We start from the raw sequence: 25,704 nt of genomic DNA on the forward strand, positions 1-25,704 counted from the left end.
CACTGGTACCAAACCCGCGGGGAAAGCGCACCAAAGTACTTTCCCAGCTGATCCTGAACCTGTATACCAGTTCATCCTATATTCGAGACTTTATGTATGTCTGTTTTTATATCTTCTTCACAGTTAGAGTTAGTTCCAGTCCATCTGGTCATAAAGTGCTGGTGAAACTTTGCTGCATTGAGTTCCACCACAGTGTCGAGTTGAGTTAAATCGAATTTAAATATAATTAAAGCACGCCTGCACATACTTAACATGACATCACCATAACAATCCCCATAACAATCACATCTTAATGAGTCTGAAACCTGGAACGACACATGTGTTCTAAACATAAAGAGTTTATATGATCTACAAATAAAGCGTGGAATTAAAACAACGACCCTTTTAGATGCTTCAGTCTGATTAAAGGCGTGCAGCTGATCTGATTTACTCTGATCGCTTGTGATTTATTCGGATCACTCGCTAAAGACGCTAAAAGATCTGCTTTAGTGCCAGTTCCATCGGTCCACTGATGCATCTAAAAATATAGATATGGATGCTGATAACCTACAAACGCTGCATCAACAGCATCAAACAGATCAGTAGCTATAAAATAGTGCCGGTTTAATCCACTTATAGCAGATAGATCAGCTATAAATATACACGCACTGTTTGCAGGTACCGTCCTGACTCTAGCTCCTGTGATGTCTGGCTGCTGTATATGAAGTTTGACAGCCCGCAGGTGGTTGGAATAAGTGCGTTGGGAGGAAATCTGGTTTTCATACGTTTCTAACACGCTAAAAAGCTTTGGAATTTCCCCGCCAGGACGTGGCAGCCAAGCGCGAGCTCCCAGTTCAGACGCAATTATGCAGCTTTTCCGAATTCCTTGCCCAGAGGCGGAACAGAGTGAACAGCAGAGTGGGAAGAGGGGTGTTATCGATTTGAGCAGGTAGGGCTGCAGGTTATATCGTTTCAGCATAGTCATCGCAAGTTGTTTGTGCAGTAGTCGCACCACAGAACATGTGCAGCCTCGCACGAGGCAAATAGAAAATCGTCTCAAAAACACATCATGCTACAGTTAGCTTGATGCAAAAGGAAAATCTATACTGTACGTATTTACCAGAGGAAGATGTTGGGCACCGTCTTGCACCCTGTGCAACGTGCATTGCGATGCTCATTGCTATCTTCACACCTTTTCACAGCTGCATTGTTTAAATGGCAACAGCGCTTGTGAATATATATCTACATATTTTGTTCAGATAAATTTCTTGCGTATTGCTGTTTATCTTGGCAATGGAAAACACAGGAGCTCCACTGACTGAAACAGCCTAGACAGACGTCAACAGTCACAGGTTCATTGCTATCTTGGCAGTGAATTGTCAACACAGGCTCATCCCCAAAACTTTTTTTATTTTAGCTGAATAAGTAATGCTAGGTTCACAATACACAACTGGTTGTGCTAAAGTCGTTGAGTTGTTAAGACTTTCACGCTATACGACTTACGCTTTTTTTACTGTGGGAAATCACCAGTCTACCTGGCTGCTCTCCAGAAACACGTATATCTCACGAGAACACATCAGAACTAAACACATGAGAGAACTAGTGATGCCATGCCAGAAAATTCTCTATAGAGGTGAATATGCACTTAAAGTGAGTCTAACTAATTAATGGGTTCATATGAGGCAACTTAGAATCAAAATCTCAAAAAGTTATATATATATATATATATATATATATATATATATATATATATATAATATATATATATATATATATATGTCTGATCAGTTTTTTTATGTACTTATGTCCTCAACACATGTCAAATATCAAACTATATCAAATGTTTCAGCACTGCAGACATAATTTTCTTTTTCTATAGATAAACTGAAATATACAGGCATGCGTTCATTGCTTTTTTTTTGTAAAATACATTATTCTACTTTCTATCATTAAAGAAATACTCAGAACAAACAGTTTTTATTTTTATTAATTTAAAGATTTTAGCTTTTAGATACATTCACCCCCATTCACAGTCACTCGCTGCTCCCTCTGGAGTTTAACAGGCATTTCATGATATAACAGGGGGACAGAAAGTGGTCAGACTCTCCATAAACGGTTCTAGTAATGTTAGGGATGTGTACCCGAGGTTCTCTCTCTTTCTCTATAATACCGTTGGCTGTATGTAGCCACTGCTCATGACTCCCAGTCGCAGACTGTGTCAGATATCTAGCATGCCAAATATTTGCCGGGCGTCTGTGACTGGTCGGAGATCAGTCAGTGATGAATCGGCAAGCGACTTTTAGTAGTGCACACTACGCGACTAAGCGAGCGCCGAGTGATCCCAGATTTGTTTCCGAGCTTCAAGTTTTGTTTGTCGGTTTGTCAGCATTTTTAAAATGGGACTAAAATCGTGTTAATAGTGTAAAATAATTTCTATAAAAATATATTGTGCATTGTAGGTGTGTCAAAATGTTTTCCACAGGGAGTAAGCAGATTAAGGCGCTACCACAATGATTCGGAGATCGCTGGTTCGAATCCCTGTCATGCAGCTTGCCATCAGCTGCCGGAGCCCTGAGAGAGCACTACTGCCCTTACTCTCTCTGGGTGGATAGAGGGCGCTCTTTCTCTTCGTCACTCCAAAGGGTGATGTCGATCAGCACAAGGCTGCATCTGTGAGCTGATGTATCGGAACCATGTCGCTGCGTTTTCCTCCGAGAACACTGTGATGCTCCTTAGCAGTTTTGTATTAGGAGGAGTTGGAAAAGAGGTGCTGGCTGACTTCACATGTATTGAAGGAGGCATGTGCTAGTCTTCTTCAACCTTCCTTGTGTCGAGGCATCATTAGTAGCAGCTCAACGGTGGGACAACTGCCCTAGCTAAATTGGGAGAAAAATTTGAGAAAATTATAAATAAAAAAAAATATTATTATTATTGTGAATCCAGAATCATGAAACTGGATCAAATCATGAGCAGAGTGCATCGTTACACCTCTACTAAAATGTTATTTGGCGATGGCATCCCTGGAGCAAAAGATACACAGTTAGTTAAGTCTATTGTCTTGCCTTGAACCCACAACCCCCTGTGATCAGTAACTCAGTGCTGTAACCACTAACACAGGTATTCCTGGTATGGACCATTTAGTTTAAAACAAAACTTAAGCATCAAATGTATCTGACGACTAGCCGTTTCCTCCTCTCACATTCTCGCTACTCCCCCTCCTCCATGTGATTAGCATGTGATTTACCTTCAGAACGAGGGGCATTAACATTCCACTTAGATGTGAAGTGTGGCCCATATCTGCCTCTGCAAAAGCCCCCTGAAGGCCTACTTGAAAATGAGTCCATTAGGCTGGCCGTGTCCAGATAATTCTCTTTTAATGTGTTTGTCACAAAGCGAGGCGGAGCGCTAACTCTCCCGGCTCACCGGGATCCCGATCCCGACACGTCAGCGAGGGAACTCGGAGCGTTTCCTCTCTCAGTGACGGGATTATAAAGCCGTTTTTGTTCTGCTCAGCTGAGATATTCATTTGCTTTGCTTTAAAATTGATTATTGATGATTTTTCCCCTTCAGGGAGCAGTGTGAGTGGTGCTGCCCACCTACTAACATTAGGTTTTTTAGAGTTATGAATGTTTAGTTAATAATATAAGGGATTCGCAGAAACTTTAGCACCCTATAATATTTGTCTAAAAGCAGAACCAAAAAAAACATGCACCTTCAATAATTTACTGGAGAGAGACGAAAGGAAGCTGGCAAGCAGTCGACAAAGTAAATTCTGAAGTAAATTCATGATTTGAATAGCAATACTGTGTTACATTTATGACTAAAATAGCACTTCTGAAGTAAATTCATGATTTGAATAGCAATACTGTGTTACATTTATGACTAAAATAGCACTTCTGAAGTAAATTCATGATTTGAATAGCAATACTGTGTTACATTTATGACTAAAATAGCACTTCTGAAGTAAATTTATGATTAAAATATCAATACTGAAGTACATTTATTACTAAAATAGTACAACTGAAGTAAGTTAATGAGTAGTATAGCAATACCGAGGTACATTTATAACTAAAATTGCACTTTTGAAGTAAATTCACAATTAGAATAGCAATACTAAGGTACACTTTTAACAAAAATTGCATTTCTGATCTAAATAAATGAATAGAATAGCAATACCGAGGTATATGTATAACTAAAATAGCACTTCTAAAGTAAAAGCATGATTAGTAATGCAACACTGTAGTACATTTTAAATTGTAATTGCACTGTTGAAGTAAATTAATGATTTCAATAGCAATACTGAGGTACATTTGAACTAAAATAACACTGATGTAGTAAATTCCTGATTAGAATAACAATACTGAGGTATGTTTTAACTAAAATAGCAATGCTGAAGTAAATTCATGATTAGAATAGCAATACTGAGGTACATTTATAACTAAAATTGCACTGCTGAAGTAAATGTATGATTAGAATAGCAATACTGAGGTACATTTCTGACTAAAATAGCATTGCTGAAGTAATTTCATGATTAGAATAGCAATACTGTTGTGATGAACTGCTCCTGTTTGTATGGACGAGTGATGGCTGGCCGTCTGTACTTTCATGTACTTTAGAAAGCCAGTTGTTTGACCGAGAGTGGGCAGACAAAGTGGCAATATGGGCACTTCTCTGTCTCCCTCCATCTCTCACACTCTCTCGTTCTTTCTCTCGCTCTCTCGCTCTCTATCGCTGCTTCCCTTTCTCTCTCGTTCTTGGCGGAAATGAAGGATGAAGATAGATGATTGAGGCAGGCGGAGGAGAGGAGATTGAGGCAGTGAGAGCGAACCGCAGAGAAAAATTACAATGAGGTGCATCAGCATATTATAGAGAGAGAGAGAGAGAGAGAGAGAGAGAGAGATGTATAAGGAATCAGGGAAAGAGTGAGTGAATGGGTGAGCGAGAGAGGAAACAAGACAGAGAGAGAAAGTGGGAGAGAGACCAATCAGACAATTTAAGAGAGAGAGAAATAAGGAGAGACAAATTCAGAGAGAAGAAGGGATACATTGGCAAAAAAATGACAGAAGAGAGAAAAATGACAGAAAAAATTAGGACAGAGACAGACAAAGATGGAGAGAGAGAAGCTGATTAAGAGAAGAGAGACATATTTTTTTTGGAAGAGAGGGAGGTAGAAGAAAAGAAAGTGAGACAAATCGACAGAGAATGAGGGAGAGAGACAAATCAAGAAAGAAAGAGGTTAAGAGACAAATAGAGAGAGACTGAGGAAAAGGGACAAACCAAGAGAGAATGAAGAGAAAAGACTAATCAAAAAAGAAAAAGGATGATAGACAAATTTAGAGAGAATGGGGAAAAGAGACACATAAATAAAGAAAGAGAGGGGATTAGAGACAAATTGAGAGAGAAAGAGAAGAGACGAAACAAGAAAGAATGAGGATGAGACAAATTGAGAGAGAATGAGGAGAAGAGACAAATCAAGAAAGAAAGAAAGAAAGAAAGAAAGAAAGAAAGAAAGAAAGAAAGAAGATAAGAGACAAATTGAAAGAGGATGAAGAGAAGAGACAAATCAAGAGAGAAAGAAGATGATAGACAAATTTAGAGAAAATGGGGAAAAGGGATACATAAATAAAGAAAGATAGAGGATTAGAGACAAATTGAGAGAGAATGAGAAAAAGGGACCAAGAAAGAAAGAGGATGATAGACAAATTGAAAGAGAAAGAGGGACCAAAAAGACAGTTTAGGACAGAAAGAGATACAAAGGGATAGAGAGACAATACAGGACAGAGAGAGAAAGAAGAAAGGGCAGAGAGAACATTTAGGGCATAAAGAGAGAATGAGGGAACAAAGATTAGTTTAGGACAAAGTGAAAAGAAGATTAGGAGGGATAGACAGACAATTCAGGACAAAGAGAGAGAGAGAGAAAAAATTAGGACTAAAAGAGACAGACAGAGACAAAGGGAGAGAAAAAAATTGAGATAATTAGGGACAAAAATGATTACGGACAGAGAGGGAAAAGAAACAAATCAAGCAAGCAGAGATGAGAAGGGATAGAGAAAAATCAGAGAGCGAGAGAAAAGATAGGGCAGAGAGACATAAACAGAGAAGAAGAGAAGCAAAGAAACAAATCAAGAGAAAAGAAGGGATAGAGAGAGTTCTGGACATAAAAAACATAAGGGACAGAGAGATATTTTAGGACATTAAGTGAAAAGAAGAAAAAAGACAGAGAAGAAGGTAAAAAACGATTTAGGACAGAGAGACAAAACAATTAAAAGAAGAACGGACAATTCAGCACAGAGAGTGGTAGACAAAGACAAACTGCGAGATAAAAAGACTAATGGAAGACAGAGACAAGAGAGGGGGAAAGAGGGACAGAGAGACCGGTTAGGAAAGAAAAGGAAAAGGATGGGCAGAGACTGTTTGAGACAGAGAAATACAGGACAGAAAGACAATTTAGGATTGAGAGAGAGAGGAGAGAGCATGACAAATCTAGAGAGAAAAAGAGAAAAGAAGTAAGCAAGACATACATAAGGAGGGAGTGAGACAATTAATCAGAGAGAGAGAGAGAGACATACATAAGGAGGGAGTGAGACAATTAATCAGAAAGAGAGAGACATACATAAGGAGGGAGTGAGACAATTAATCAGAGAGAGAGAGACATACATAAGGAGGGAGTGAGACAATTAATCAGAGAGAGAGAGAGACATACATAAGGAGGGAGTGAGACAATTAATCAGAGAGAGAGAGACATACATAAGGAGGGAGTGAGACAATCAGAGAGAGAGAGATAGACATACATAAGGAGGGAGTGAGACAATTAATCAGAGAGAGAAAGAGAGACATACATAAGGAGGGAGTGAGACAATTCATTAGAGAGAGAGAAAAACGTACATTAGGAGGGAGTGAGACAATTCACCAGAGAGCGAGAGAAAGAGAGAGAGAGAGACATACATAAAGAGGGAGTGAGACAATTCATCAGAGAGAGAGAGAGAGAGACGTACATAAGGAGGGAGTGAGACAATTCGTCAAAGAGAGAGAGAGATGTACATATGGAGGGAGTGAGACAATTAATCAAAGTGAGAGAGAGAGAGCCATACATAAGGTGGGAGTGAGACAATTCATCAGAGAGAGAGAGAGACATATATAAGAAGGGTGTGAGACAATTTGTCAAAGAGAGAGAGACAGACAGAAAGAGAGAGGCATAATAGGACTCCATCATGTCTTGTAGCAGGACACTTTCAGCTACTGCCGCAGAAAAATGAAAAAGTCGACCTTACATCACTCTCATCAATGCAGAACATGGGAAGTGTCCTGCGCACACACACACACACACTTACACACACACACACACACACACACACACACACTCACACACTCACACACTCACATCATCCATCAGTCAATTCTCTCTCTCTCTCTCTCTCTCTCTCATTCTGCCGCCTCAGGCGCCCAACATGAGGCTGAAAATGATGTACACGCATAAACGATTCTGTCAGCTGGAGGAAAAACATCTCCAGTGTTGACTGGTACAGAAAGACACCCTCGCATTTACATATTTCCTGTGAAATTAAGCCGATAGACGGCTGGAAACTCTGGAACCCTGGCTCTCCGGCTCAGCCCCGGGGAACCGGCGCATTCTCCTCTTCGCTAATATCCCATTAAATGCATACCTCATGTTGCTAGCCACCCGTGACCTCATTTCCCCTTCTGCCAAGGTGGGATTTTTTTTTCTTTTTTCTTTTTTTCTTTTCTAGAGAGAGGTGACAAACAAAATATTCAAATTGTGCTCTACAGTACCTGTGCAGTAGTTTTTTCTCCCTTCAGAAGAAATCTTTTGGGGGCAGTCTAGGGCTACAGGCCCGGCCCGTCCGGTACTTTATCACATTTTTGGTAATAGTAGTAGCCCTGGGTGATGTATGGGTTTAGGGGAAGAGCAGAAGAGAAAGCTGATTGAGCTGGTTGAGCAGTGTCTCTGATAGTAATGGGACCCAGAAAGTTGGACGTCACCAGGGGGCGGCATTATCAATTGATTTGTGATGTGTCTGCGTGCCAAAGTACCGCAGCTTTAAAAGCGCTTTTAAAGGTAATGAAATGTATATAATTTTTTAAAAAAGGGGCACTAAACTCACTGATCAGCTCAAACTAGAAAAAAGGCTTTAAAATGGGAGGGGTAGAGCTGGGCGATTTTTTTTTTAAATCCGATTTTCGATTTAAATCGATTTTTTTTCCCCTACTAAAATCTCCTAAAAGTCAAATTATGCCTAATTTACATAATACCTGTTTTTGAAGCTGTAAAGGATTAACATTGTGAGAGAGAAAAAAGTGAGTAAAAAACACTCTAAATATGTTAGAAATGATACAAATGAACTCCAACAAATAAAATAACTTTATTTTTACGTAAATTACATAAATCAGTTTTTTTGCCGTGTTGTTAAATGTTATTATAAGAGCAGTTTTTTATTGTATTAATTAAAAGGGGGCGGAGAAAATTGATTTTCTGAGAAAATCGATTTTCATTAAACACATCGTCCTTAACTGTAAATTCGAATTAATCGATAAAATCGATTAATCGCCCAGCTCTAGGGAGGTGTAGTTTGGGAGGGGCGCTGGGTGATGTATGGGTTTAGTGTGCCTCTGATAGCAGTGAGAGGCAGATGGTTAGACATCCCCGGGGTGGAATTATTTGTTGACCGATTTGCATATTGTGAATGTCCATGTGTTTGTGTGTGTGTGGCATTGTTACAAGTGTACAAAGTTTGTTTACCACATAAAGGTCAGTCCACCACTTTAAGATATCCAACCAAGAGTGGGTCTGTGGTCAGAAACTGTTGTTGAAGCTGTAGAGCAGGGGTGTCCAAACTTTTTTTGTTGGGGGCCAGAAGGAGAAATATATTTGAAGTCACGGGCCACACTCTGTAATAAAACAAATAATGAAATATACCACTTTAAATAATACTTTTTTCCTGATTATTTCATTTACACACCATTTTACTTGACTTACTATCTTTAATGTAAACTAAGATTTTTCAAATTGATGTTTCATTTAATGATGTCTCCTAATATTAAACTCCTTAATTACGGCAACTTTAAGACTCATTTGCCCTTTTTTGCGCTAGAAATGCGCACACTCTCCGCTTTTAGACTCTTTGCCCCTTTTTTCTGCGCTAAACTGTGCACACTCTCTCTGCTTTTAGACTCTTTGGCCCGTTTTTCTGCGCTAGAAATGCGCACCCTCTCCGCTTTTAGACTCTTTGGCCCGTTTTTCTGCGCTAGAAATGCGCACCCTCTCCGCTTTTAGACTCTTTTGTCCCGTTTTTCTGCGCTAGAAATGCGCACCCTCTCAGCTTTTAGACTCTTCAGGCTGTTTTTTTGCGCTAGAAATGCACACTCTTGCCGCTTTTAGACTCTTTTGTCCCGTTTTTCTGCGCTAGAAATGCGCACCCTCTCCGCTTTTAGACTCTTTGGCCCGTTTTTCTGCGCAAGAAACGCGCACCCTCTTCGCTTTTAGACTCTTTGGCCCATTTTTCTGCGCTAGAAATGCGCACCCTCTCCGCTTTTAGACTCTTTAGCCTGTTTTTCTGCGCTAGAAATGCACACTCTCGCCGCTTTTAGACTCTTTGGCCCGTTTCTGACACCTAGCGTTCAAACTTTGAATCTTACATTGTAAAAACCTGCTTAACAGCGGGCCAACTTTCATTCTATTTCTAAAATACCTCGCGGGTCGCTCCAAAAAAGGAAACCTGCCGCAAATGGCCCGCGGGCCGTAGTTTGGACACCGCTGCTGTAGAACAATCTCTAACTCCACACCAGCAAGGCTGAGCATATATCTGAGTCTGTTTCTGATGTGTGTTTTCAGATGTGTCCGGGGAGAGCAGTCAGAGTGGTGGTCAGTTCCAGGGCCGGCCGTCTGAAGTGTGGTCTCAGTGGCAGAGTCAGCATCACAGCCAGCAAACCGGAGAACAGCACACACACACCCAGCCCAGCCAATCCGAGGTGTTCCAGGTAACGCTCTGCTCCGTGATGCGTACATGAACACACACACACACATCCATTTTTAGACTGTCAGTTTACTGGTAAACTGGTTCAAATTGATTTCAAATAATATGCAAAAAGCATGTATATATAATAATAATATGATGTACAAGATGGATAGATTTATTGGTGCGTGAACACATGGATGGCTAGGTAGAGAGATGTATAGATAGAGGCAGATGAATGTATGGATAGGTCACTGGGTAGAAAATGGTAGAGATGGATGGATGGATGGATGGATGGATGGATCAGTAGCTGGGATAGTGAATGAATATATAGGTTGGTTGTGGGCAGGTAAATAGATGCATAGCTGGGTGGATTAATAGCTAGGTGGGTGGGTGGATGGATAGAGTGGCGAGTGGATGGATAAGTAAATGGATGGATGGATAGGTAGGTGGGAGGGTGGATGAACAGGTAGGTTGGTTGTGGGCAGGTAAATGGATGCATAGCTGAGTGGATTAATAGCTGAGTGGATTAATAGCTGGGTGGGTGGGTTGATGGATAGATGGGCGAGTGGATGGAAAAGTGAATGGATGGATGGATGGATGGATGGATGGATGGATGGATGGATGGGTAGGTGGGTGGATGGGTAGGTGGGTGGGAGGGAGGGTGGATGGATAGGTAGGTTAGTTGTTGGCAGGTAAATGGATGCATAGCTGGGTGGATTAATAGCTAGGTAGGTGGGTGGATGGATAGAGTAGCGAGTGGATGGATAAGTGAATGGATGGATAGGTAGGTGGGTGGGAGGGTGGATAAATAGGTAGGTTGGTTGTTGGCAGGTAAATGGATGCATAGCTGGGTGGATTAATGGCTAGGTGGGTGTATGAATGGAAAAGTGAATGGATGGATGATGGATAGCTAGCTAGGTGGGTGGGTGGATGGATGATGGATAGCTAGGTGGGTGGGTGGATGGATGATGGATAGCTAGGTGGGTGGGTGGCTGTATAGATGGGTGAGTGGATGGAAATGTGAATGGATGGATGATGGATAGTTAGGTGGGTGGGTGGATGGATAGATGGGCGAGTGGATGGAAAAGTGAATTAATGGATGATGTATAGGTAGGTGGGAGGGTGGCTGGATAGATGGGCGAGTGGATGGTAAAGTAGATAGATAGATAGATAGATAGATAGATAGATAGATAGATAGATAGATAGATAGACAGACAGACAGACAGACAGACAGACAGACAGACAGATAGATAGATAGATATGCATGTCTGTCCAAGACCATCTAGTATTAAATCTTGTTGGTCTTAATTACACAGCCATTCAACCAGCCACCTAGTGGCTTGCCATCAGCGGCCAGAGCCCTGAGAGAGCACATTTCACTTTGCTCTCTCTGGGTGGGTACAGTAGATGGTGCTCTTTCCCCACATCGCTCCAAAGAGTGATGACGATCAGCACGAGGCGTCTGTGAGCTGATGTATCAGAACCGAGTCGCTGCGCTTTCCTCAGAGTGCGCTGTATATTGGGGAGAAAATGGGATTAAAAAAAAAATAAATAAATAAATAATAGTACTTTAGGTTTAATACAGTAAACTCGGTCTAAAACATCTCCTCTTATTTGGTTGCAGGATATGCTGCCCATGGCTGGTGACCCCACCCAGGGAACGGCCAACTACAACATCGAGGACTTCGCCGACCTCGGCATGTTCCCGCCGTTTTCCGAGTAAACTGGCTTGGATCTTTTTTTTTTTTTTTTTTTTTTGAAGGGTGATCTGTTTTTTTTTTTTTTTTTTTCTTCCACAATACTGCAGTATTGTCGTCGTTATGATCTTCATTGATTCCCCCGCCATCATCATGAGCAGCATCATCATCAGCATCATCATCAGTATCATCATCAGTATCATCAGTTGCACTCAATGCACATCGGCAGTCCTGCATAGATGTTTGGAATGCACACAGTTCGTACTTTGGACCTTGTTGACTGGTTATCCACCACACACACACACACACACACACACACACACACACACACTCTTTCTCCCATATCCAAACAGTCCTTCTGTCAGGGCTGGTTTTGCACAGATAGGTGAGTATCCTGCGAGAGGATACGACGTGGACTGTCTGTTTCGACACGTTACCGTGTTTTTCCCGGAACGAGAAGAGATGTTTAATGGTTCAGCATGTGTGAGTGTGTGCGGACCCCCCCAACCCCCCTCCTCGACTCACTAACTGACGGAGGAACCTCGTTGAGAACTCCGAGAACTGACCTGCCGAGATCATTGCACCAGCATAACCCGATGCAGCATTTCGCTTACTGTGAAAAGTATAGTCTATGTAGTGATGTCCATAATGATATTAGCTAATGAACTAATAATACTAGTGGTAGATTGATATATATATATATGTATATATATATATAAACATATGAAAAAAAAAAGTGTTATGTTGAATTTTTGATTTTCACACATTTTTGTTCGTTTTTTTTTTTTTTTTTTTTTTTTTGGCGAACCGTTCAGGCTTCAAGTGCTCTTCATTAACAAAAGCTAAGCTATCATCACCAGCCTCGTGGCAGCAGCATTGGCAGCAGCAGTGAAGGGGTAGAGCATTGCGGTGTGTGATCTGTTGATCTGTCATAGACTTTGTAATCCTTTGAATTCTATTTTTTTGTTTTTTTGGAACTAACGACGAGGACTTTTGAGGTCTAGATCTTTTACACGATTAAGAAACGGTGTATCGAAATGAAGGACTGATAGGAAAACTTAAAGACTTAAAACGAATGAAGAAAAACCCCTTTTTGCTAAATCGACGTGGATGTTTTAATGTAAATAATGTGATTTTTATGTGGGATGGTGTGTTTCGTCGTCGTCGTCTTCTTCTTCTTCTTCTTGTTTTCACCTCCGCCGCGACATGCGTCCTTGTGTAGGTTTAATATCGTCCATGGTGTGCAATGTGGGTACGTATTTAACTCTGGGTATTTAGTTAGCCTGTTAACTGTACGATGAGTTTAGACTTGTATAAATCGTGTACGTGTGTTCCATTATTTTTGTGATGACAGACAGTGCTCGTGACAATAAACTCTCATCCAATCAAACGGATCTGTGTGTTTGTTGTGTCGACTTATTCCCGTTTCTTTCCTTTAAATGCTAATCTTTTTCCACCTTTTTTTATAACGGCGAATAAATGTTAGAATTCACCCCAAAATGTAACTAAATCATTACTTTTTTTACACTATAAGACGCATTATGTGACAATAATAAGGCACAGGGGTGTTGTCATGGTTCACTTCTAATAGTTCTCACAACTGGGTGGTGAGACCTGTAAGACTAAGCTAAACAAAAGTAAACAAAAATGTAATTCTGTAATAAGTCAAACGAGTGCTGGATGTTATTCTACACAGATTTCTCCCCTCTAAAACTGGCTTTAAACTAAGGCTGGGTGCAGCAACTGTGCAGCTCTTTGTATTCCATGTGTGAACAGAGTAAAAGAAAAAGAAAATCTGATTTTCGAATTGATCTGATGTGTGAATGAAACAGTATAGTGATCTATTCTCAAAGACTCCAAGCTTACGGTCAAATTACCCAAGATTTATGCTAATGTCAGGTTTGAAGTGGTCTATAAATCAGATAAAATAGTCTGATTTGGTTGCATGAAGTAAAGCCTCTCCAAAACTGAATTCATATTTGTAGGCCACACTTATAACTAGTTGATCCAAAAAGATCTCAAAAAGCAACACATTATGCTCCAATCTGAAAAATTCAAGACAAAGCAAAGTCATTGATCATCTATCAGTCTGAAAAAGGTTATAAAGTCGTTTCTAATGCTTTGGGACCTCAGTGAAACACAGTGAGAGCTATTATTCACAAATGAAGAAAACATGGAACACTGGTGAACCTTCCCAGGAGTGACCGGCTGACCGAAATTATTATAAAATGTAATAGGTGGAACTAGGTGGAACTAGGAATTTTGCTCTCACCCAGAAAATCCTAAAGAAGTTTGTGACCTCAAGCTCAGGTGTACTTGGGTTCTGCAGCAGGACAATGACCCAAAGCAAACAAACAAGTTCACCTCTGAATGACTTAAAAAAACTAAATGAAGGTTTTAGAGTGGCCTAGTTAAAGTCTGATTGAGACGCTGTGGCTGATCTTAAACAGGAAGTTTATGATGGAAAATCCTCCAATGTGTCTGAATTAAAACTATTCTGTAAAGAAGAGTGACACAAAATTCCTCCACAGAGATGTTAAAGAGCCATTGTCAGTTATCAGTAACCAGTAAAGCTTGATTGCAGTTGTTACCACTAAGAGTGGCACAACCAACCAAGTTAGAATGGTATGGATAGTTTTGTTTCCCTTAATAAATGAAATCCTCATTTAAAAAATAAAAAAAGCTTTTTATATTTTTTTTATATTCAGGTTATATTTAGCTGATATTTTAAAGTTGTGACAATCTCTCTTGTTCAAATGTGGCTTTCAGTTAAAAGGGCCTGTGTCCACTGTGCTGGATTAATTTGCTTTTGTGTCTTCTTTCCTTTACACTGCAGTCCTTTTCTTATTTTTCTCTTTTATTAACAATGAACGAATGATAGCAGACACCACAGGGATTAGAGAACAAAGACAAGATGACATGTTTCTACAGAAATGATTAAAAGTGCTCTTGCTCTACCAATGACAGGGTCCTGTCTCCCCTGAGGATCCACCGCTACAGAGTGATGGAGCTGCAGGAATGAAAAATCATAAAGATGATTGGAAGCTGTGTTGAATCAAGTGTGAACCAATTGACTTTTAAGAGACGTTTGCCAATAGAATAGAATAGAATAGGACCATATGGAACCAATAAACATTAACCTATTGGCATCATGCCTAATGTCAGACATGGTGCCAATAGGATATCACTGAAAAGTTACTTTATTTCAGTAATTCAGTTGAAAAAGTGAAACGAATAGATGTAATAGATGTATTACACACAGAGTGATCTATTTTAACCATTTACTTTTCTTTTATTGTTGATGATTATGGCTTACAGCCAATGGAAACCCAAAAATCAGTGTCTCAGAAAATTAGAATATTGTATAAGACCAATTGGTACTTGTGGCAGTGTGGGCACTTGGGTGCCAAGTCCTGCTGAAAAATGAAATCTGCATCTCTATAAAAGTTGTCAGTAGCAGAGGGAAGCATGAAGTGCTGTAAGATTTTGTGGGAAAACATTTCACTGCACTGACTTTAGACTTGATACTAAAACACAGTGGATCAACACCAGCAGATGACATGTCTTTTTATCCAAACCATCACTGATTGGTGGAAACTTCACACTAGACCTCAAGCAGCTTGGACTGTGTGTCTCTCCACTCTTCCTCCAGACTCTGCTCCCTTGATTTACAAATGAAATGCAAAATTTACTGATGGTCAGTGATGGTTTAGAGAGACATGTCTGTCATCTGCTGGTGTTGATCCACTGTGTTTTATTAGCAAGCCCAAAGTCAGTGCAGTTTTGTTTTCCCACAAAATCTTACAGCACTTCATGCTTCCCTCTGCTGAGATGTGGATTTCATTTTCCAGCAGGACTTGGCACACTGCCCACACTGCCAAAAGTACCAATTGCCAGTGATTAAACTCAGCATGTTTCTTTAATTTTTGATGATGAGAAATAACAAAAAAAAAAGCCAGTTCTTTAGTCACTTACTCAGACAGTCAGACAGTAAATGAAACTCTGACATCTTCTGAAGTAGCTAGGCGGTCCAGTAAAAAGTATCTCAGTCCTCTTTTGGGCTGCAGAGCTTCTAACATTCTGTTTTTCACTGAACTCTCAGTTTCATCTGAATTCCACACCAATAGCATTTAAACTCCTGGGTTTTCTTTCAGGTTCTTACCAGACCAGGGACATTTCTACTCCTGTATTTGGAGAGGGGAGTGTGTAGCTGTGCAAGAGATTGTGTGTGTGTGTGTGTTTTTGTGTGTGGATTGGTTGTTATGCTTGCTCAGTGTCAGCCTCCTTGTGGACACTCTTCACACATCCATGCTGGCTCAGAATCACCAATAAAAAAGCTAAAATATTAATAAATGTGGGGATTTTTTTTCTTCATGTTGTCTTTGCAGTCGGGCCTCAGATGATCGGAGTAAAATCAAAGTTTCTTGCTCTGCCAAGTTTAAAATGGACCCACAAACTTTATCCAATTTTATTTAAGGATCAGCGATTTTTTTTTTTTGTGTTATAAATATATTTTGTCAAGATTTTAATCTTAAAATATTTACAGTCAGGACACTAAGTGGTCCAATGCCTAAAGGGCTGCCACTACGGAGACTGCCGGTTCAAATCCTGGTCATGCAGCTTGCTATCAGCTCAGTCAGAGCCCTGAGAGAGCACAATTGGCCTTGCTCTGATGCTGTGATCATCAGCAGCAGTTGGAAAAGAGGTGGTGGCTGACTTCACATGTATCAGAGGAGGTCTTCACCCTCCTTGTGTTGTGGCATCACCAGTGATGGGGGATGTACAGCTGAGTAGCTGCTGAATGGGTGGGGAAAAATATATATTAAAATATATATATATATACAGGAGTTGGACAATGATACTGAAACGCCTGGTTTTACACCACAATAATTTATTGTGGTGATGGACAGTTCTGGTGGAAACAGGAGAGTTAAGGTTCACATTGAATTCTGCCGTGATTTGAGCAGCCGTGGTTTAATGTTTTTTAATACAATCCGGGTTAGCACCCGAACATCCCTTTCAGACAGCTTCCTCTTATAGCGTCCACAGTTAATCCTGTTGGATGTGGTTGGTCCTTCTTGGTGGTATGCTGACATTACCCTGGACACCGTGGCTCTTGATGCATCACAAAGACTTGCTGTCTTGGTCACAGATGCGCCAGCAAGACGTGCGCCAACAATTTGTCCTCTTTTGAACTCTGGTATGTCACCCATAATGTTGTGTGCAGTGCAATATTTAGAGCAGAACTTTGCTCTTACGCTGCTAATTGAACCTTCACACTCTGCTCTTACTGGTGCAATGTGCAATTAATGAAGATTGGCCACCAGGCTGCTCCAATTTAGCCATGATGAAACCTCCCACACTAAAATGACAGGTGTTTCAGTTTCATTGTCCAACCCCTGTATATAATATATATATATATAAAACTTTCTGAATAAATTGATCTAATATAGCTCTGAAATGGGTCTGGGCTCTTATGTGTTAAATGGTTAAAGAGAGGAGATGGGGCGGTGGAGGTATTCCGAAACCTTTATAGGATGTTGGCCTGGAAGAAGGAGGTGCTTCAGGCATGTTCCTCCTCCCAATATTTTTCATTTCATAACACTTACTCTTACTCTTACCACTGTTTATCTTCCAAAATATATATTTCCCTACCTCAGGCCTAAAAAGATTTTTTCCCAATAAAATGTGATGGGGTGGTAAATTTCATCCTATAAAGTGGACACAGTTCTTCATGTGGCTGAGATCCCGGCTGAGAACACACGCCAATCAATTTTGCATGACAGGGTGGGATGGTTGGGCGTAACGGACCCTGGCTAATGTGAAAAAGCAACATATAAACAACAGGCATGTAGGTCAGAACCTGCCTTTTTTCCTGGCTACTCCAGTGGCTACATTGATGTCATTTCCACTATGTGGTATTTATAACGCTGCATTTCATTATTTATACCAAAAAAAAAAGAACAAGTTGTGGGATGCAAACAGGTTGTCAAATTTGAGGTTTTAAATAAATGTCTTACGTAACCAGGAAGACTCAAAAACAATCCACAACAGAAAATGTATTAATCCTCCAAAAATATATAAATATATATTTTTTAGTTTTTAATGCATCTTACAGTTTTCATGCATCTTGGCATCATGTTCTCCTCCACCAGTCTTACACACTGCTTTTGGATAGCTTTATGCCTGTTACTCCTGGTGCAAAAATTCAAGCAGTTCAGCTTGGTTTGATGGCTTGTGATCATCCATCTTCCTCCTGATTATATTCCAGAGGTTTTCAATTTGGTTTTCGATTTGACCCCCCCCCCCCCCCCCCCCCCCCAAAATGATACTGCTGAAAAAGCAGAAATTGTTTTAAAATAAACTTTTATTTTGAAAGCACGGCAGAATCTGCACCCCTGCCATGAGAAGCATCCTCTTTTGGGAGTGTGGTTCTAAAGCAATTATCTCAGCTTTTATCATGAAGATGGTGCGAACGTGCAGCCGGGAGGAGGTGCTTTTCCTGGCAGGGGTGCAGATTTAGGCTACAACTATTGTGCTGAATTCAGCAACCCTGCCAGAAAAAGCACCTCCTCTCAGGTAAGGCTGCAGGTGATGTTACTTTTTTTCTTATTTCTTATAAATCAGCATAGATTAGGTTTGGGTTAATTAACATTTATATTAAATTCTGCCAAAAATCTCGAAGAAATGTAAAATTACATTCTTTTAATAAAAGGACACCAAGTGCTTTCAGTAGACAAAATTAAAAACTCGGGACACAACGCTACTTTTTAAAAAAAAGTGTGAAGAAAATGTAAGTATACAACAGAATTGACATGCCAATTACTACTACTACTAATAATAACATTAATAACAATAATAATAATGAAATATTTTATATTATTATAAATATTAGGTGATAGAGAAAAGCAACATTAAAGAAGCTCAGAACTTTTCTTTGTAGGAAATGATTAAAACTATGTTTTAAACGTTTAATATGAGTATACTAGATGGAAATTATGGCATTTTGTTCAGACATTTGGAAATTAATTTAATGTACTAATGAATTGTACTAAATAGTACTCTTTGCTACTCTTTGAAGAATAATATTTTCTCATGTATCATTGTTAACAACAGTGATTCTAATACAACACAAATGTAAAACACACTTAAATTTTTTTTTTTTTTAGCACACAAAAGGCACTCATTTTCAAAGACCGATTCAGTGGTATGCAATACCGATTTTTTTTTCCCTTTTCCTCACAATGGCTACTGTACACACCTCCAGCAAACGGCAGACTATTATAATTGCATTTTCAAGGACCTCATTCATTTGTTCCATCAGAGAGAAGTGTGGCGTGACACGACTCGCTCGCAGCGTAAACCAGGGGTCAATGAAATGGGCTTTGCTGTGAGCATACACTTTGCTTCACAGAAAGTAAATTTATGAGACGTTGCCTGCAATCCTCCCCAGGTTGATGAGGTCTTCGATTACGCTGCTCAAATTTGCAGATGACATTTGCCGAGCTCCACAGTGCTGCTGACAGCCTGACTGCTCTTTAAGAGGTTCCAAGCAAAAAATGTAATTTACAGTTACATAAATCCTCATTTGTGGCAGTTCTGGCGGGGGGCTATGAGGACAACAAGCCCTACAATCCCCTAAACTAGGCGTGTATCTCTTCTGTTCCGCAAGCATGTGACAACAAAGTGGCACACTAATGTAAATACTAACTTTCCAATCGAGCAGCTGTGATTAGTCTGTTGAGCCGATTTAAACTGCAGAGTGACGTAGACATGTGGAAGCAAATGTATACATGGTATAAAATGTTTCCATTAAATACAAAATGAATGTAATAAAAAATAATAACGGCAAGGATCATCCCAACATAACCGATGCCTTGGATAGAGTGTTTGATTGAGCGTCTAGGAAAAGCTCAATACATCAGCACCCTGGGTTTGAGTATGGACTATTGGCAAGTACACCTGGCAAAACTTCTGTCCAGACACAGGTTTCTGCCCAGCCACAGACCTCTTCCCAGCCACAGGTTTCTGCCCAGCCACAGACCTCTTCCCAGCCACAGGTTTCTGCCCAGCCACAGACCTGTTCCCAGCCACAGGCTTCTGTCCAGCCACAGACCTCTTCCCAGCCACAGGCTTCTGCCCAGCCATAGGCTTCTGTCCATTCACAGGTTTCTTCCCATTCACAGGTTTCTACCCAGCCACAGGATTCTGCCCAGACACAGACCTATGCCCATTCACAGGCTTCTGCCCAGCCACAGGACTCTGTTCAGACACAGGCTTCTGCTCTGCAACAGGTTTCTTCCCATTCACAGGCTTCTGCCCATTCACAGGCTTCTACCCATTCGCAGGTTTCTTTCCATTCCCAGGCCTTTGTCCAGCTACAGGCTTCTGCCCATTCACAGGCTTCTGGCCAGCTACAGGCTTCTGCCCATTCACAGGCTTCTACCCATTCACAGGTTTCTTTCCATTCCCAGGCCTTTGTCCAGCTACAGGCTTCTGCCCATTCACAGGCTTCTGGCCAGCTACAGGCTTCTGCCCATTCACAGGCTTCTGCCCAGCTATAGGCTTCTGCCCATTCACAGGCTTCTGACCAGCTACAGGCTTTTGCCCATTCACAGGCTTCTGGCCAGGTACAGGCTTCTGCCCATTCACAGGCTTCTGGCCAGGTACAGGCTTCTGCCCATTCACAGGCTTCTGCCCATTCACAGGTTTCTGCCCAGCTACAGGCTTCTGACCATTCACAGGCTTCTGACCATTCACAGGCTTCTGCCCAGCTACAGGCTTTTGCCCAGCAACAGGATTTTGCCCATTCACCGGCTTCTGCCCAGCTACAGGCTTCTGCCCAGCTACAGGCTTCTGCCAATTCACAGGCTTCTGCCCAGCTACAGGCTTCTGCCCAGCTACAGGCTTCTGTCCATTTACAGGCTTCTGTCCATTTACAGGCTTCTGACCAGCTACAAGCTTCTGCCCAGCTACAGGCTTCTGTCCATTTACAGGCTTCTGTCCATTTACAGGCTTCTGACCAGCTACAAGCTTCTGCCCAGCTACAGGCTTCTGCCCATTCACAGGCTTCTGCCCAGCTACAGGCTTCTGCCCATTCACAGGCTTCTGCCCATTCACAGGCTTCTGCCCAGCTACAGGCTTCTGCCCAGCTACAGGCTTCTGCCCATTCACAGGCTTCTGCCCAGGTACAGGCTTCTGCCCATTCACAGGCTTCTGCCCAGCTACAGGCTTCTGCCCATTCACAGGCTTCTGCCCAGCTACAGTTTTCTGCCCAGGTACAGGCTTCTGTCCATTCACAGGCTTCTGCCCAGCTACAGGCTTCTGCCCATTCACAGGCTTCTGCCCATTCACAGGCTTCTGCCCAGCTACAGGCTTCTGCCCAGCTACAGGCTTCTGCCCATTCACAGGCTTCTGCCCAACTACAGGCTTTTGCCCATTCACAGGCTTCTGGCCAGGTACAGGCTTCTGCCCATTCACAGGCTTCTGGCCAGGTACAGGCTTCTGCCCATTCACAGGCTTCTGCCCAGTCACAGGTTTCTGCCCAGCTACAGGCTTCTGACCATTCACAGGCTTCTGCCCATTCACAGGCTTCTGCCCAGCTACAGGCTTCTGCCCAGCTACAGGCTTCTGCCAATTCACAGGCTTCTGCCCAGCTACAGGCTTCTGCCCAGCTACAGGCTTCTGTCCATTTACAGGCTTCTGTCCATTTACAGGCTTCTGCCCAGCTACAGGCTTCTGCCCATTCACAGGCTTCTGCCCAGCTACAGGCTTCTGCACAGCTACAGGCTTCTGCCCATTCACAGGCTTCTGCCCAGGTACAGGCTTCTGGCCATTCACAGGCTTCTGCCCAGCTACAGGCTTCTGCCCATTCACAGGCTTCTGCCCAGCTACAGTTTTCTGCCCAGGTACAGGCTTCTGTCCATTCACAGGCTTCTGCCCAGCTACAGGCTTCTGCCCAGCTACAGGCTTCTGCCCATTTACAGGCTTCTGCCCAGCTACAGGCTTCTGCCCAGCAACAGGTTTCTGCCCATTCACAGGCTTCTGCCCATTCACAGGCTTCTACCCATTCACAGGTTTCTTTCCAGCTACAGGCTTCTGCCCATTCACAGGCTTCTGCCCAGCTATAGGCTTCTGCCCATTCACAGGCTTCTGACCAGCTACAGGCTTTTGCCCATTCACAGGCTTCTGGCCAGGTACAGGCTTCTGCCCATTCACAGGCTTCTGCCCATTCACAGGCTTCTGGCCAGGTACAGGCTTCTGCCCATTCACAGGTTTCTGCCCAGCTACAGGCTTCTGACCATTCACAGGCTTCTGCCCAGCTACAGGCTTTTGCCCAGCAACAGGATTGTGCCCATTCACCGGCTTCTGCCCAGCTACAGGCTTCTGCCCAGCTACAGGCTTCTGCCAATTCACAGGCTTCTGCCCAGCTACAGGCTTCTGCCCAGCTACAGGCTTCTGTCCATTTACAGGCTTCTGTCCATTTACAGGCTTCTGACCAGGTACAAGCTTCTGCCCAGCTACAGGATTCTGCCCATTCACAGGCTTCTGCCCAGCTACAGGCTTCTGCCCATTCACAGGCTTCTGCCCATTCACAGGCTTCTGCCCAGCTACAGGCTTCTGCACAGCTACAGGCTTCTGCCCATTCACAGGCTTCTGCCCAGGTACAGGCTTCTGCCCATTCACAGGCTTCTGCCCAGCTACAGGCTTCTGCCCATTCACTGGCTTCTGCCCAGCTACAGTTTTCTGCCCAGGTACAGGCTTCTGTCCATTCACAGGCTTCTGCCCAGCTACAGGCTTCTGCCCAGCTACAGGCTTCTGCCCATTCACAGGCTTCTGCCCAGCTACAGGCTTCTGCCCATTCACAGGCTTCTGCCCATTCACAGGCTTCTGCCCAGCTACAGTTTTCTGCCCAGGTACAGGCTTCTGTCCATTCACAGGCTTCTGCCCAGCTACAGGCTTCTGCCCAGCTAGAGGCTTCTGCCCATTCACAGGCTTCTGCCCAGCTACAGGCTTCTGCCCATTCACAGGCTTCTGCCCATTCACAGGCTTCTGCCCAGCTACAGGCTTCTGCACAGCTACAGGCTTCTGCCCATTCACAGGCTTCTGCCCAGGTACAGGCTTCTGCCCATTCACAGGCTTCTGCCCATTCACAGGCTTCTGCCCAGCTACAGTTTTCTGTCCAGGTACAGGCTTCTGTCCATTCACAGGCTTCTGCCCAGCTACAGGCTTCTGCCCAGCTACAGGCTTCTGCACATTCACAGGCTTCTGCCCAGCTACAGGCTTTTGCCCATTCACAGGCTTCTGGCCAGGTACATGCTTCTGCCCATTCACAGGCTTCTGGCCAGGTACAGGCTTCTGCCCATTCACAGGCGTCTGCCCAGTCATAGGTTTCTGCCCAGCTACAGGCTTCTGATCATTCACAGGCTTCTGCCCATTCACAGGCTTCTGCCCAGCTACAGGCTTCTGCCAATTCACAGGCTTCTGCCCAGCTACAGGCTTCTGCCCAGCTACAGGCTTCTGTCCATTTACAGGCTTCTGTCCATTTACAGGCTTCTGCCCAGCTACAGGCTTCTGCCCATTCACAGGCTTCTGCCCAGCTACAGGCTTCTGCACAGCTACAGGCTTCTGCCCAGCTACAGTTTTCTGCCCAGGTACAGGCTTCTGGCCATTCACAGGCTTCTGTCCAGCTACAGGCTTCTGCCCATTCACAGGCTTCTGCCCAGCTACAGTTTTCTGCCCAGGTACAGGCTTCTGTCCATTCACAGGCTTCTGCCCAGCTACAGGCTTCTGCCCAGCTACAGGTTTCTGCCCATTCACAGGCTTCTGCCCATTCACAGGCTTCTACCCATTCACAGGTTTCTTTCCAGCTACAGGCTTCTGCCCATTCACAGGCTTCTGCCCAGCTATAGGCTTCTGCCCATTCACAGGCTTCTGCCAAGCTACAGGCTTCTGTCCAGGTACAGGCTTCTGCCCATTCACAGGCTTCTGCCCAGCTACAGGCTTCTGCCCAGCTACAGTTTTCTGCCCAGGTACAGGCTTCTGGCCATTCACAGGCTTCTGTCCAGCTACAGGCTTCTGCCCATTCACAGGCTTCTGCCAAGCTACAGGCTTCTGTCCAGGTACAGGCTTCTGCCCATTCACAGGCTTCTGACCAGCTACAGTCTTCTGCCCAGCTACAGGTTTCTGCCCATTCACAGGCTTCTGCCCATTCACAGGCTTCTACCCATTCACAGGTTTCTTTCCAGCTACAGGCTTCTGCCCATTCACAGGCTTCTGCCCAGCTATAGGCTTCTGCCCATTCACAGGCTTCTGACCAGCTACAGGCTTTTGCCCATTCACAGGCTTCTGGCCAGGTACAGGCTTCTGCCCATTCACAGGCTTCTGGCCAGGTACAGGCTTCTGCCCATTCACAGGCTTCTGCCCATTCACAGGTTTCTGCCCAGCTACAGGCTTCTGACCATTCACAGGCTTCTGACCATTCACAGGCTTCTGACCATTCACAGGCTTCTGCCCAGCTACAGGCTTTTGCCCAGCAACAGGATTGTGCCCATTCACCGGCTTCTGCCCAGCTACAGGCTTCTGCCCAGCTACAGGCTTCTGCCAATTCACAGGCTTCTGCCCAGCTACAGGCTTCTGTCCATTTACAGGCTTCTGTCCATTTACAGGCTTCTGACCAGCTACAAGCTTCTGCCCAGCTATAGGCTTCTGCCCATTCACAGGCTTCTGCCCAGCTACAGGCTTCTGCCCATTCACAGGCTTCTGCCCATTCACAGGCTTCTGCCCAGCTACAGGCTTCTGCCCAGCTACAGGCTTCTGCCCATTCACAGGCTTCTGCCCAGCTACAGGCTTCTTCCCAGCTACAGGCTTCTGCCCATTCACAGGCTTCTGCCCAGCTACAGGCTTCTGCCCAGCTACAGGCTTCTGCCCATTCACAGGCTTCTGCCCAGCTACAGGCTTCTGCCCAGCTACAGGCTTTTGCCCATTCACAGGCTTCTGGCCAGGTACAGGCTTCTGCCCATTCACAGGCTTCCGCCCATTCACAGGCTTCTGGCCAGGTACAGGCTTCTGCCCATTCACAGGCTTCTGCCCATTCACAGGTTTCTGCCCAGCTACAGGCTTCTGACCATTCACAGGCTTCTGCCCAGCTACAGGCTTTTGCCCAGCAACAGGATTGTGCCCATTCACCGGCTTCTGCCCAGCTACAGGCTTCTGCCCAGCTACAGGCTTCTGCCAATTCACAGGCTTCTGCCCAGCTACAGGCTTCTGCCCAGCTACAGGCTTCTGTCCATTTACAGGCTTCTGTCCATTTACAGGCTTCTGACCAGCTACAAGCTTCTGCCCAGCTACAGGATTCTGCCCATTCACAGGCTTCTGCCCAGCTACAGGCTTCTGCCCATTCACAGGCTTCTGCCCATTCACAGGCTTCTGCCCAGCTACAGGCTTCTGCACAGCTACAGGCTTCTGCCCATTCACAGGCTTCTGCCCAGGTACAGGCTTCTGCCCATTCACAGGCTTCTGCCCAGCTACAGGCTTCTGCCCATTCACAGGCTTCTGCCCAGCTACAGTTTTCTGCCCAGGTACAGGCTTCTGTCCATTCACAGGCTTCTGCCCAGCTACAGGCTTCTGCCCAGCTACAGGCTTCTGCCCATTCACAGGCTTCTGCCCAGCTACAGGCTTCTGCCCATTCACAGGCTTCTGCCCATTCACAGGCTTCTGCCCAGCTACAGTTTTCTGCCCAGGTACAGGCTTCTGTCCATTCACAGGCTTCTGCCCAGCTACAGGCTTCTGCCCAGCTAGAGGCTTCTGCCCATTCACAGGCTTCTGCCCAGCTACAGGCTTCTGCCCATTCACAGGCTTCTGCCCATTCACAGGCTTCTGCCCAGCTACAGGCTTCTGCACAGCTACAGGCTTCTGCCCATTCACAGGCTTCTGCCCAGGTACAGGCTTCTGCCCATTCACAGGCTTCTGTCCATTCACAGGCTTCTGCCCAGCTACAGTTTTCTGTCCAGGTACAGGCTTCTGTCCATTCACAGGCTTCTGTCCATTCACAG

At 43.8% G+C, this 25,704-nt stretch overlaps 1 protein-coding gene across 5 annotated transcripts in view; it reads left to right on the forward strand.

Moving 5' to 3' along the window:
• The window catches only part of arnt2 (aryl-hydrocarbon receptor nuclear translocator 2), a 151,460-nt gene extending 138,416 nt beyond the window's left edge, over positions 1-13,044 (forward strand). For all 5 annotated transcript variants that reach the window (XM_022669504.2, XM_022669503.2, XM_022669507.2 and 2 more), the window contains 2 exons: positions 9,830-9,975; positions 11,578-13,044. In XM_022669504.2, coding sequence (XP_022525225.2) covers positions 9,830-9,975; positions 11,578-11,676 — 245 coding nt within the window. In that variant the 3' untranslated portion in view covers positions 11,677-13,044. The remainder of the gene's footprint in view (positions 1-9,829; positions 9,976-11,577) is intronic.
• Positions 13,045-25,704: the final 12,660 nt, after the last annotated feature.

This window comes from Astyanax mexicanus, chromosome 16 (assembly GCF_023375975.1).
Source record: "Astyanax mexicanus isolate ESR-SI-001 chromosome 16, AstMex3_surface, whole genome shotgun sequence".
In the NCBI taxonomy this organism is placed as follows: domain Eukaryota; kingdom Metazoa; phylum Chordata; class Actinopteri; order Characiformes; family Acestrorhamphidae; genus Astyanax; species Astyanax mexicanus.